The 12,910-nt window shown below is 45.7% G+C and overlaps 5 protein-coding genes across 5 annotated transcripts; 3 read left to right on the top strand and 2 right to left on the bottom strand.

Annotated features, from left to right (window-relative positions):
* Positions 1-474: 474 nt before the first annotated feature.
* On the bottom strand, positions 475-2,225 carry TREMEDRAFT_74751 (uncharacterized protein). The gene is made up of 6 exons (XM_007007613.1): positions 2,188-2,225; positions 1,912-2,040; positions 1,242-1,303; positions 1,056-1,197; positions 813-1,011; positions 475-762 (listed from the first exon to the last, which is right to left on the bottom strand). The coding sequence occupies exons 2-6, from the start codon at positions 1,990-1,992 to the stop codon at positions 692-694; spliced, it is 555 nt and encodes a 184-aa protein (XP_007007675.1). The 5' UTR covers positions 1,993-2,040; positions 2,188-2,225; the 3' UTR covers positions 475-691.
* A 1,361-nt stretch (positions 2,226-3,586) lies between these two features.
* On the top strand, positions 3,587-5,632 carry TREMEDRAFT_70147 (uncharacterized protein; the record flags this gene model as incomplete). The annotated part of the gene is made up of 4 exons (XM_007007612.1): positions 3,587-4,156; positions 4,283-4,591; positions 4,636-5,070; positions 5,171-5,632. The coding sequence occupies 4 exons, from the start codon at positions 3,587-3,589 to the stop codon at positions 5,630-5,632; spliced, it is 1,776 nt and encodes a 591-aa protein (XP_007007674.1).
* A 175-nt stretch (positions 5,633-5,807) lies between these two features.
* TREMEDRAFT_70146 (uncharacterized protein) lies at positions 5,808-6,254 on the bottom strand (the record flags this gene model as incomplete). Its single annotated transcript, XM_007007611.1, has 3 exons — positions 5,808-5,941; positions 5,989-6,080; positions 6,202-6,254. 3 exons carry the CDS (start codon positions 6,252-6,254, stop codon positions 5,808-5,810), a joined length of 279 nt encoding a protein of 92 aa, XP_007007673.1.
* A 743-nt stretch (positions 6,255-6,997) lies between these two features.
* Positions 6,998-9,801, top strand: TREMEDRAFT_12085 (uncharacterized protein; the record flags this gene model as incomplete). The annotated part of the gene is made up of 7 exons (XM_007007407.1): positions 6,998-7,177; positions 7,322-7,434; positions 7,483-7,549; positions 7,599-8,405; positions 8,580-9,076; positions 9,249-9,603; positions 9,754-9,801. Coding segments are annotated over 7 exons (2,067 nt in total), but the record flags the coding sequence as incomplete, so codon positions are not given.
* A 1,588-nt stretch (positions 9,802-11,389) lies between these two features.
* On the top strand, positions 11,390-12,585 carry TREMEDRAFT_57757 (uncharacterized protein). Its single transcript, XM_007007484.1, has one exon. The coding sequence runs from the start codon at positions 11,539-11,541 to the stop codon at positions 12,328-12,330; it is 792 nt and encodes a 263-aa protein (XP_007007546.1). The 5' UTR covers positions 11,390-11,538; the 3' UTR covers positions 12,331-12,585.
* Positions 12,586-12,910: the final 325 nt, after the last annotated feature.

The raw sequence follows: 12,910 nt of genomic DNA, 5'->3' as shown, positions 1-12,910 counted from the left end.
ACGAGCGTGGTGAAGAGCAGATGGATGACAAGGTGGGCTCTGTGAGTCAAGCAAGGGTGGGGAGTGCGGGTGTACGACAAGCGCTAAGGAGAGACAGGTATGGCGGTAGGTGGGAGACGGGTTCCAAAATGACGCTAGGGAGTATGAGGGGAAATGTCAGTGTGGCACTTTTGGCTTATTGCCGCTTTGGGTATTTCTACTTTATACGGTACAAGTACTTACACAGATCTTCGTCCTTTTTGTGTCAACATCCGGGTCTAGTGGGACAGGATACATCTCGGCAACTGACAACCACTTAACAGGGGCTTCCTCGTCCTATGTAACATTTATATCCGTGGCGAGAAGTGAGCATGGACGCAAGTCCGACGGCTACCGACGGCCGCCCGCAGATGATCCGCAATCGCAGCAAAACTCCCAGCTTATCAGTAATGGACTTGCCCCATGTTAGACGAATGCTTCATATTCAAACCATGGCGCGAACACAGACATACATCGCGATCTGCAATGCAGAAAACGAAAAGCTAAAGCGAAAGAGAGAAACAACTATTCACAAGACAAACCACCTAGCAAAGATAGATCAAGACGAAGAAAGGGTGAGGGGTGAGCATGTCGGCTAGAGGTCGACAACCGCAGTTGAGATATCGAGAGCACCATTAAACAGAAACCGGTCGCCGTGTATGTATCGAAGCATTTATTTCTTCACAGCGGCAGCCTTCTTTGGAGCGGTCTTCTTCGCGGCGGGTTTAGCACTGGCAGCTTTGGCTAGACATCAGCATTGTTTGAGTTGAAATTTGGTCAAGGCAACGACTTACGGGCGGCGGCCTTCTTGGGAGCACTGGTCTTCTTGGCGGGAGCAGCTTTCTTCGACGCGGGCTTCTTTGCAGGGGCAGCGGGTTTCTTGACAGCGGGAGCTTTCTTGGCTGCAGCGGGCTTTTTCGCAGGGGCGGCTTTCTTCGAAGCAGGTTTCTTGGCGGCTTTAGGTGCGACGTTCTCTTTGCCGGCTGGAGCTTTCTGATGGTCAGATCCTGTTTGCCACAGAATGATGGATGACTGACCTTGGCTCCGCCCTTGACACGCCCAGCAGGGCCCTTAGGAAGGGTGAGCGCTCCTGTGGCAGCACCTCTTTTGATGGCGTTGGACAGGTTGGTGACGTTCGACTGAGAGCTCATGTCGAGCTTGAACTTGTCGGCGAGGTATCTGAGGGTGAGCATGCAAGGGAAGAAGACTACTATTGAACTTACTTCTTCAATGTGGGTCGAGAGACACCAGCGCGAGATTCCTCGGGGTGGGATGCGATGCATTCCTGGGCATGTCAGCAATTGTCCTTTTGGGCGAAAAGAATTCTCCGAGAAGCAAACAGATAAGCTGAGCCACAGTAAAAATGACATGCACGAAGACGGCAGGTATACAATACATCTCTACTAGAGAGTAGTGTGAGATGAAGAAAAAGGGATCGGGGCACCCAGACGACAGGATGAAATCTGAAAGGGGAGTGAGAGGGAAAAGGCACCGGTCGAGGAGCGTGTTGTTTGGCGATGCCACACCGAGCTCTACGATGCGGCCACTGGACAGGAGGGAAGCGTTGGAACAGGGTAGACGAGGATGGAGAGGGATATGATGTAAATGCACAAAGCGATTTGTGAGTCACGACGAGGGAAAGGGAGTGGCCGACTGGTGGCCGGTGGCTGTGTGACTCCTAAACTCCTCCCCTTTCCACTCCTTCCCTTGCCAATCAAAGATCCTCAGACACCAGCCGGCAGAGTACGCTCCTACTGAGATAGATGAGTGGGAGGACCAGACAGACACGAGGGACAGATGTATCAGAGACCAGTTGGAATGAAGAAAGTATACACCAAAAGAAGTTGAAATACCCGAAATCGAACCTCCTCACAGGGACGAAAGTCAACTCACCTGAATCATCGACAAGAAAGTCGGGTGGGCGGCAGCATTGGGCTTTTTGGGGGCGGCGGGTTTCTTAGTAATAGGTGCCATTATGAATGATTGACTTGAAAGCTTTGTTGGTTTGACGAAGAACGGTGGCTGGTTGATGGATGCGAAAGTGATGGTGACCACGAAAAAGTGTCACGAAAAACGAAGCGTTGCGTCAGCTATGACTCGGAAAAGGTTCAGTTGATGTCAGAGGATGTCAGAGTAGGATATGTGAAGGATTAGGAGGATAAAACTCACACAAAGTACTGTTAAGCACGGAAGGTTGAAAATGAAAGTTGAAGTGGGCGAAGAAGAAGGAAGGGGGAAGAAACGACTGGGGTTATGTGTCAACCTCGAACCCGGGTCCCGCGTCGGGCGGCGACAAACACCATTTGTTTGAAACCTTCATATCTTCTCTCATACTCCTCCTAGAGGTCTGAAAAGTGTACCATTACATGCGCATTCATCAGATGCATCACACGGTACTATTAGATACATGCATAAAGATTGTGAAGATGTAGGAGGAGGAAGAAATGTAGTTCACGTGACTTGGAGCTCCTTCGGCTCGCGGCGTTTTGTGGCGAGTCCAAAGCGCCGACAAGGTACGACTTGTTACCTTTGCTACTCTTTGGAGAGGATCAAGATGTCAGGGATGGGATTAGAGGGGTCGACGATCAGGAAGGGGTACGTAGGGGAATTCCTACTTGAACTAGGAGGTCGATTCCCAGTATAACTGGCTTGTAGGACGGAATGAACGTCAATTCATTGAATGGATTCTCATCACCCTTGGTCGATACCCCTCTCTCCTTCCGTTCTTCGTACATGTGGTCCGTGTAGTATCCACCTTAGTAAGAATCAAAGTCGGACCTGGCCGAGTGTTCCCTCCACATGAGCGACCATCATTGATCATGTTGAGAGCTTTCCGGGAGGTTTTGTAGGTTCACAGACCCGGGAGACCGAGATGAGAACCAAAGATAGACTTGACGACGAAGGGAGATACTAGATAGCTCTGCGTGTAGGTATTCCATTCCCTCTCGACTCAAACTTTCTACTCAGGAATCTCTGGCATACCTTTCGAAATCTTTTGATACCTTTTTGGACCTTCCAGCTTGTCCGTGTGATGAGAAAGATGGAATCCAATACCCTCAAGATGACTGAATGTGGCGGAAGAGCCAGTCCACCTATCTACATCCCCTTCGACCTTATGCTGTACCGTCATCAAGTGGAATGCATGATATATAATTACAGATTCTGAAAGCCCTTTCACTGCTCCACGTTATCCTACGCGTTCCGACACGTCAAAGATGTCTGATGGACTATCATCTTCAACAAAGCTCTAATGAGACGTTGAGATGAAGAGCAAATTCGCCACCTTGAACAGAGCGGACAGACCGGTTTCTGAACATCCGGGGCGCCTATCCATGGCATGCCTATCATGAGGGTGGAAGTAAACAGAGTTTGAGGAAGTCCCACCTCCACGAGGCAAAAAACGGTGACGTGTACTTTGATCGGCCTTTTCTCAATTTCCATCAATGTGGCAATTTCGCTGGGAAGGGAATGTATTCGGTACCCCCGTTTGAGGTGAGGAAATTTCGAGGTCAAGATGGCAGTCTCAAGAGGATCCTTAAGAGGAGTAGCACAGCATACAGCGACGGTCATGGGCAAAGAAAAGAAAGCACACAAAGGAGAGAAACGGAAAAGGTCGGATGAATCTCAGATTGAATCTCCAACGGTAGGACTGAAGTTAGTGGGCAAAAGCAAAGATGCAGAATTGGATGATATATTCAACAAAAGTGTATGTTCTTACTTGAAAGGTGGTTTTCAACTGACACATCAGGCTACCTTGAATCAAACTTCTACGGTGTCTGCGATTGCGGGTCCATCAACTTTCCTCGAGGTATCCTCCAATTCTGAGTTGGTAAAAGACACACAAGGGTCCGGGAAGAAACCCAAGAAATCTGTCCGGGTTCAGGAGGTGGAAGAGGACGATGAACCGGTTATCGGGCCAGTTGAAGGTGGACCTTCTGGAACACCTATTTCTGAGAAGGACGACAGTCAAGTGGATATCTCGGATCAGGAGGATCTGATCCACGAGACACTACGCTCTGGGCCGTCCAAAAAGAAGGTCAAGGGTAAGAAATACGTACCGTCTGATGAGACGCCTGGGGATAGAGATAGAAGGACTATATTCGTTGGAAACGTTCCTCTCGAATGTGCCAAAGTCAAGGTGAGTATATCACTATCTTACCCCATCGCACTTCACACATATTCTTCCAATCTATCTTTCTTTCTTTCTCTGAATGACTGTTCAAACTGGTCGTGAACATCTCACATCTCATGACTGACCTTACAGTCGGCTTTGACTAAACTCCGAGCTCATATCCTCTCATACGCCCCTTCAGCCAAAATTGAATCTGTACGATTTCGTTCTGTCCCCTTTGCCACGCCGACGTCTATCCTTCCATCTGATAATCCGGAAAAAGACGAGACTCGTCGTCTCAAACGTGAAAAAGAACGGGCAGCTACATGGCGGGAACAAATCGACCATGATCCCAAGTCCAAGTCTAAGACAAAATCTCGCGATGATGAGGAAGTCGTAGACACCTCTAAAGTCTACATCGATGCGAAAGGTAAACGCAAAGTGGCCTTCATCAAGAAAGATGTGAGTTCTGTGATCGTCTGCCATACTGAGAGCTCATGAAACAGTTTCATGATCAAGCTGCTACTTGTAATGCTTATATCGTGTTTGAACATCCCCCTCCAGATAGGTCCAAAAACTTGCCTCCTCTTATGAACCCATACGAAGCGGCTAATCTTGCTCTTAAAGCAGATGGGTCGGAAGTCATGGGAAGAAGTATCAGAGTCGACGTGGTCCGAGCTTCTGGTAGGAAAGGTGATGACGCGGATGGGACTTCGAAGAAACGGGACGGGTGGTTACCAAGTGGAACCGATCCAAAAAGGAGTTTGTTCGTGGGTGGTTTGGACTATGCGGCCAAGGAAGAAGACGTCAGAGTATTCTTTGAGGAATTGGTGAAGAAGGAAAGAGGGGATTCGCCGGATGGAAGATGGGTTACTGGGGTGAGGATTGTAAGGGATAAAGAGACCCAATTGGGCAAAGGATTTGGATACGTGCATTTCACGGTGGGTTTCTTCTCCTACCGCAATTCCCCGACTTGTCTAGTGGGAGGTGCGATAGATCGCTTGGTGCTGAATCGGTGATGTGCCTCAAGCTGACGATCAGGATCGAGAAAGTGTGGACGAAATTATTGCTCTCAACTCTACGAAATTGAAACTTGCCAAACGCGATATCAGGGTTCAACAATGTAAAACTCTACCATCTGCCACCGTGAAACCTTCTCCTATCACCAACCTCAAATCATCAGACAAGACAAAACCGAAAACTACCTCTGCACGATCAATAATCACAACGATACCTAAAGGCAATCCTGCTCTTGGTGAGAAACTCAAGGATTTGTCTAAAGAAGAACGAAAGATGGCCAAGTCTACCGATGCGGACAGACAAGCTCGTCGATTGGCGAAGAAGAAATTGCGACATGGAATGGCAAGGAATGAGGAGAAAGGTTCTGTCAAGTTGAACCCGACTTCGGCTGAGAGGGCGAGTAAGAGGGCCAAAGTCATTTCCAAAAAGGGTAGAGTGAGGAGTGAAAAAGCTGTAGCGAGGATGAAAGGTCAAAGGGATTGATTGTGCAAAAACGACCATTCAGTACTTTCTCCACACGGCCACACTACTGTGATATATATGATGATGCATCGTTATATGACTCATGACGACCATTACCGATGTATGAAAAGTAGTCTGATATGATACAAGCGAAGAGATGCATCTGACGATAACGATAAAGTCAAAGGAAAACCCCTCAACTCGACTTCTTCTCTAGAGGTATGGGAGGGTGGGATAATTGAGAATCTTCACGGAAAGCTATGATGACGTATCCCACTAGAACTATGTTGGCAGCTATTATAGCGGCGATAGCGGAGAATGTGGTTGAACCTAGACATTAATTCCCGAAAGGCGAGTGTGAGAATGGACGACCTCACCATCGAAGAGAAAGCGTAGAGAGGAAAAGTATGTACCGATGGGCACAACGGCCATGAGGATGGCGAAGAGTATGAGTTTCCAAAGAACGGCTCTGGTGGTCAGCTTTCCATATTGGCCATATATCGAATGAGGGAGCGAGAAGAACACGGCACGGTCACGATCAAGGGCGACGGAGCAAATTTGTATGGTGACAAGTGACAACATGTACATACGATTGTATCCCATTCTGAGGGGCCATTTTACCAGAAGAAACAGGATTGACCATGGTGCTCTGATGGCTACTCCCTTCCCACTACTTGCTCTTTCACTCCCGATATCTCCTTCTTAGCAGACCACAGATCCTTGCTCGGTTCTCTAGCTGAAAAGTACAGATATACGGAAGGAAGAGGTATGACGAAGGTCGATTAATGTCATAAGCTTGTCATGCATGTGCATTTCTTACCTTACTTGGTTGTAAGGGATTTACTTTTGGCGCGTCCAAAATTCCGAAGGCCGAACAAAACACCAAAGAAACGTCCACCGTTTCCCTTCTTCCATCCCTATTCTACTCTCTATCCTCTAATACTTCATCTCATTAATCATCCTAATAGGGCAATGCCCATTGCAACTATGCAATCTCCCGAACCTTTATCACCATCACCATTATCACCTCGTACCACCAAAGCCGCTTTTTTCCGAACACGTTCCCCTCCTATCACTTCACCTTCCTCGGGCGTACTCGTATCTCAGCGACCTGAATTGAATCCATTTCGTATCCCTTCTTCACCTTCATCAGAACCAAACCCAGGTCCATCTCATAATGGTCTATCAAACTCTCATGGAACAAGGATTAACTCTCCTACTCCTGAATTATATGCCAGTTCAAGGGGAGATAGAACAAATACACCTTCTACTGATAAAGTAAAGAGAGAAGAACAAAGAAGAAGAATGATGTCACCTGAATCTACTCCAAGTGAAGGACATAGTTTGTATAATGAACCTACACCTGATACTAGTATGTCTGGAAGATCAGGATATGAAGAATTGTTGGAAATGCCTATAGTGGAGGAAGGGGGAAAAGATAAGGATAGATTAAATGATAATGCAGGAACGGATGATATGATGATGACTTTATTAGCGGGACAAGCTGCTGTGGATTGTGGACAACTACCTGTTGGAGCTTGGGAAGAGGTTGAACAGTGGAAAAAGGTATGTCAAGAATATTTATCTATCATAAAACATCTCCAACTTTACTCAGATTCATAATCATTCACATGCCTCGTCTCGTCAAAAGCCTGGAAACGTAGTTGTATGTGACAATTGGATGAAGAGGAGATTTTCTCATGTGATTAGGAACTGTCTTTGTTGTCTACTAGACTATCCGCCCTTGTCGCTAGACATCAAAGAGAAGTGAAAATCCTCACTGCTGCGAAGACGCTACAAAAGCTCAACAATACAAATAAGAGGTGCGTGTTACGTATCATATCCGAGTCTGGTTAAGAATAGCTGATGAGTAGAATCTCTAAACAAACCATGGAAAGCTTGGAACAATCGGAAAAACGAGTAGAAGCTGCTGAAAAGGTGAGTGATTTCCATACGCTAGATTGAACCGGATGCTGAAAAAATCTAGGAACTTCTTCTTCTTCGGGATAGAGAAGCCAACCTTCGTCGTAGATTGATGGAACATTGGTCTGGTGTAATGGCATGGGAAGTCAGACGATTAGAGCGTGTACATTCAGATACCCAAGCACGTTATAATCTTCAATCGAAACAGATCGCTTCAGTGGCTCAAAGAGAACGACAACTTCTCGACCAAATTCATACTCTTGAAGATGATGCAGAACCTAAAGTTAGACGTATAGTAGAGTTGGAAGAGATGGTATTGGAATTGGGTAGAAGAGAAAGGGCTATGGAAGAAGAGGTACAATTGATCAATCGTACCAAATCAGCTTTGGAGAAAGAGAGAAATAGTTGGATATTGGAACGTCAAGAAATGGAGAAGATGGGAGGTAGATGGGAAGATGAAAGTAGAGGTTTTGAAAGGGATAGAGAAGGATGGATGGCGGAAAAGAGGATTTTAACTGAAGAAAGACAAAGATTGATCGAAGAACATCGGAGGATATTGGATAATGGTAGAACGTCTGATAGGGATAAAGCTATGATGGATCAGATGAGAATTGCTCTTGGGGATATTTTACGTCGGAATGGAACTGTGCCGGAAGGAGAGCTGTTATCCGCTTTGAATGAAGTGAAAGGTTTGGTGAGAAGAAGAGAGAAAGAGGTTGGTGATTTGAGAGAAGAGATGAAAGAAGTGAATATGGGTTTGGAAGAAGAGGTCAGAAGAGTTTCAACGGATAGAGATGTTTGGAAGAGCAAAGCGGAGAAGATTACGATGGAGAAGCAGACGGAGATAGCAGTTTTGGAGAAACACATCAGGGTGAGTTACTCTTACTTGACACTCATTTTGGCATATCGACCTTCCATGATCATCCTCCGTCATTACTTCCTTGCAGTTTCATTTCTCAATTGAATCGTCCTAGACTGGGCCTTTCTTCTTGTAATTCTAAAATCAAGGGAGGTACCCTGTCGGAATATTCACTGACTCTGGCAGAGTCAGACCGAACAACTATCCGATCTTTCATTAAAAAACGAATCTCTAACTTCTTCCCTTTCCGCCGCTCAAAACGCCATTTCCTCTCTTTCCGATCAACCATCCGCCAAATCTCTTCAAACGAAAGTAGACGCCCTGACCGCCGAATTAGACTCTATCGCTGGACAATTCACAGAAGTATGGACTCTATTACCTCCTTTAAACAAACGACTTCAAGCCGATTTGGTAGATCAACAAGGAAAGTCTAACTCGGCTTTAGTATCACCCAGTCGTCAAGTCAATTTCGCAGCTCTGCAAGAAGTTTACAAACCTACCAACGAGACTTTTGGAGGGATAGACGAGATGGTTGGACGCATAAGAGGTATGGCAGAGGATGGGAAGGTTTTAGTAGCTAGGATGGAAAAGGTGAATCAAGAGAGAGAAGTACATAAAGCTAATGCTGCAAAAGCTAAGAAATTGGTAGAGGATAGTAGACATAGTTTGGAGACATATCAACAGTGAGTGAAGGGTTTACTGTTGACATATCCCCTGTCTCCTCGAATTGGACTTTTCATCCACCGTATTCGCTAGTGAAGGTTAGATAGGATTTTCTACCGGGGAAACCAACTTCGGAAAGAGTAGGGAACGATGGGACAGGTTTAGGGGTATTGTACCATCGCTCACTCTCAGACAAGTCGCAGTCCTAGAAGATAGATTAGCCAAATCCGGAGCTTCAGAATCTCATTTCCTAGAAGAAATGAATAATCTTCGTTCTTCCCTCGACGCAGCCAACAATTCCAGACGCCAATTGGAGATTCGTTTGGCTGAACAAACCGAGAGAGCCGATCGACTAGCAGAAGCTAATAATACCCTCTCCACTCGTGCATTGGAAATGGCCGAAGAAGTTGAGAATGAACGTAAAACATTGACGAATAAGTGGCAAGGGGAGATGGAAAGGTTGAATGAAGAGATTAGAGAGTGTCATGAGGATGCGGATGAACAGAGAAGTAGGGGACAAGCTCAAAGGATACAATTGTTAGATGAGGTGAGTTTTTGTGTTGTCATCTTATGACTTGTTCAAACTCTCCACCTTATCTCTTGGCTTTCTTCATGTACAGTCGATGTACAATACAGGATATAAAAGGAGATCGTGATTATGTTGCAATCATTCGTCGGCATATAGCTGACCATCCAGCTTAACTCGTTACAGGCCGAAGTGGCAGATCTTCGTAAACAACTCCGGACGGTTCAGCGGGCAGGTAGCATAAGTAAATAGTGGGAAGTGATAGAGGTGTGTGTATATGGATGGGTCATGGGTCACGTAGCAACATTAATTTACTTGTTGTGCAAAACGATTCTCGACGATAAGTCAGTTGTCTCTGGAAGACTGCGCCACATCCGACAAGCCACGGTGCGTGATTCCTGGGGTATGGGACATGGAGGTGGATCTTCTGTTGTAGCACGTTCGTAACGAGCATGGAGCAGAGAACTGTACATGCACTCGCGTCCACTCTCACAGTGCAACGAGGAAGGGTTTCACCTCTACCGCATAGACCACTGGCCAGACCATTAACCCACTAGACCAAACTCTGTTCATGGACGATCGCGGCAAGTTATTCCGCTACCGAAAGCTTACCATACAAGCTCCCGAAGGCCCGAAGTCCTGATTCCTGATTTCCTGATTTCCTGACCTGTTCCCGAACCATGGTTTAACCGGCAATGGCGGTAAGTATGGTCACCCATTCCGAGGTCCTTGATCCTTGAATGCATCCAATGGAAAAGTTCGAGACCTCGTACCTTTTTTCCTTCCATCCCTCCCACATTTTCCACCTCCACTCTCAGTCTCCCACTGTACCACTGTACTGTACATATACGAATGACCTCGCGGGGGGGGCGGAGGGGGTGATAGAAGAGGTACGTCACTCCACGTGGGGTGTTGAGGTTCTAGACTTTTGTATGTTTTGGGGTTTATCTGAAACTGGGGTCATAACCCAACTCGGAGATATTTCTGTCCCTGAAATTTCAATTTTTAATTTTCTCGCGTTGTTTCCATTTGACTCACCTTGTTTCTTCCCTTCCATTCCGTAGTTTTAGGGCCTGAGGCTTCGTATTGACAGTACAGTCTTTCTTTTCTTTTCTTTGTTGACTGAGCAAAGGTGACGGCTCTAACCCCTCAATCAGATTCATAGGAGAAATCCGAGGAACCAGGGGAATCGTTTTATCTAAAAGAAGTTTACATTGACAAAGTCACACTTATCGGGGGTTTTCCTCCTGTCTTTCTCAAGTCTCACGTTTTGTCTATCACTGATTCTCTTTTTCCTCCCTCTCCTCTTCTGCTTCACTGGATCACATAATCTCAAAGACGAACAAGACCACCCACCCCCTTTTTCCAAGATCCACCATGTCGTATTCTCTACCCTATAATAACCACCCCCCCACAACCCACCCTCAACATCTCAATCCCCCTCATTCTTTCCCGTCACCCTTTCTTTCTTTTCAATCTCACGCCTCTGTAAAAGAGGTCTAGACCATTCTTTTTCGGATCTTGGAATCACACACACACATTCTTTATTCCTCTCTTCTCTCTCTCTTACTCTCTCATTGCCTCGTGATTCTTTCGGCCGCAAAGAAATCAATTTCAATTTGGTTATTAACCACTGGTTTGGTTGATCATCCCTTCTCCCCCTAAAAAACACTTCTTACCCTCTTTTCTCAAGATCCGAGGACCTCTGAAAAGATATATTCTCGACGAAGAATTTTATCATAAGAACCCAACTTTTTTTTGTAAGTCATTCTTTCATCCGCTTCTCGACTTTTCATAAAACATCAACCTAAAAGAAAAAGAGCTTCGCTCATTTCATCTCAGAGTCAATCTTTTCTTATATCACACTTTTCAAACGACAAAACCAAACTCTTCTTCTCATCACTTCCTTCATTCTCATAAAAACACAAAAACCAAAAACCAAAAACCAAATCAAAAATGATTTCCAACATCATCTCCATCGCTCTCCTCTCTTCGGTAGTCATCGCCGCTCCAGTCAACGTCAACGTCCCTCGTAAAGCCGCCCCTTCCACTTGGGCGGTCAACTATCTTGAACCTTATGACACATATCACATTCGTTATCTCGCTCTTGATTGTCAATCTCAACACAATACAACTTTCTTCGACGAATGTTGTCATCCTCTTTTAGCTTCTGAAGATCTCACCATGCGTCCTGCTCAATGTATCCCAACCGCATCAGCTTCCATCTCTGCAGTTTCCGCACTTCCTACTGCATCTTCTACCTCTTCCACCGACAACGATTCAGAAGATGCTTCAGTTTATTCTTCTGCAACTTCGGTAGCTGCTGAACAATACGCAACTCCAACTCATGCTACCAGTACCACGACTGAAGAAAAAGCAGCAGCCGCTACTACTCAAGCTTCCACTTCAAACTCTGGTGGAAACGTTCAAAAAGGTGGTTATGCGACTTATTTCTATCAAGGTGGAAATGCTGGAGAATGTGGTAGTGTTCATTCGGATTATGATAAGATCGTAGCTATCGACGCTGCTGGTTGGTGGAGTGATTATCAATCGAATGATAATGGAGCTTATTGTGGTAAATGGTTGACTATAACAAATACCAATAACGGTAAATCTGTAACTGCTATGGTCGCAGATGTTTGTCCTACTTGCGATACCAACAATTCTCTCGATCTTTCCGTAGGTGCTTTCACCGCTATCGCCAGCGAGGAGGATGGTCAAGTTCCCATTGAATGGTATTGGAATTAGGATGGAGTGGGATCGAAGGGATTTTTATTGTGGTTGAAAGATTGGATGAAGGTGTGGAAGAGATAAAGGAAAATGATTATAAGTCATGGGTGGAGGAAGGTTTGTGAAATATGGTACGACATGACGAAAAATGGAGTTGGAAAAAAAAACAACGAAGAGATATTTTTTTGGGAGCTGGGAAGGATTCATCTTAGATAGACCGAGATGCTGAGCATCGGGGGAAACGATATAAAAATGCATTGAAGCTAGACTTCGAACGTGGGTTTTCGGTTTGTTCCTATACTCACTCTTGTCTACTCTGCTGAATTCACCCTACTGATCGTATTTGGTCACTCACTGCTCGATAATTACGAAAACTGATATGTTCGTGAAAATTGATATGCTCTCCTGAAAAATTGACCGAATCGACCATTCTCACCTAGCAGATCATCGACCATCGAACGAAACATCACATCTCTCCACCATCTAAGCTCAAACACGACCATCTCTCTGCTGGCACCACCACAACCTCCGACCGACAATGTTCCAGGATGATGGTAGGAAACGTCCAACGTCACATGAAGGATCACCTCCAACTACC

Source organism: Tremella mesenterica, assembly GCF_000271645.1.
Source record: "Tremella mesenterica DSM 1558 unplaced genomic scaffold TREMEscaffold_14, whole genome shotgun sequence".
Taxonomy (NCBI): Eukaryota; Fungi; Basidiomycota; class Tremellomycetes; order Tremellales; family Tremellaceae; genus Tremella; species Tremella mesenterica.
This window is presented reverse-complemented; position numbering and strand designations above follow the sequence as displayed.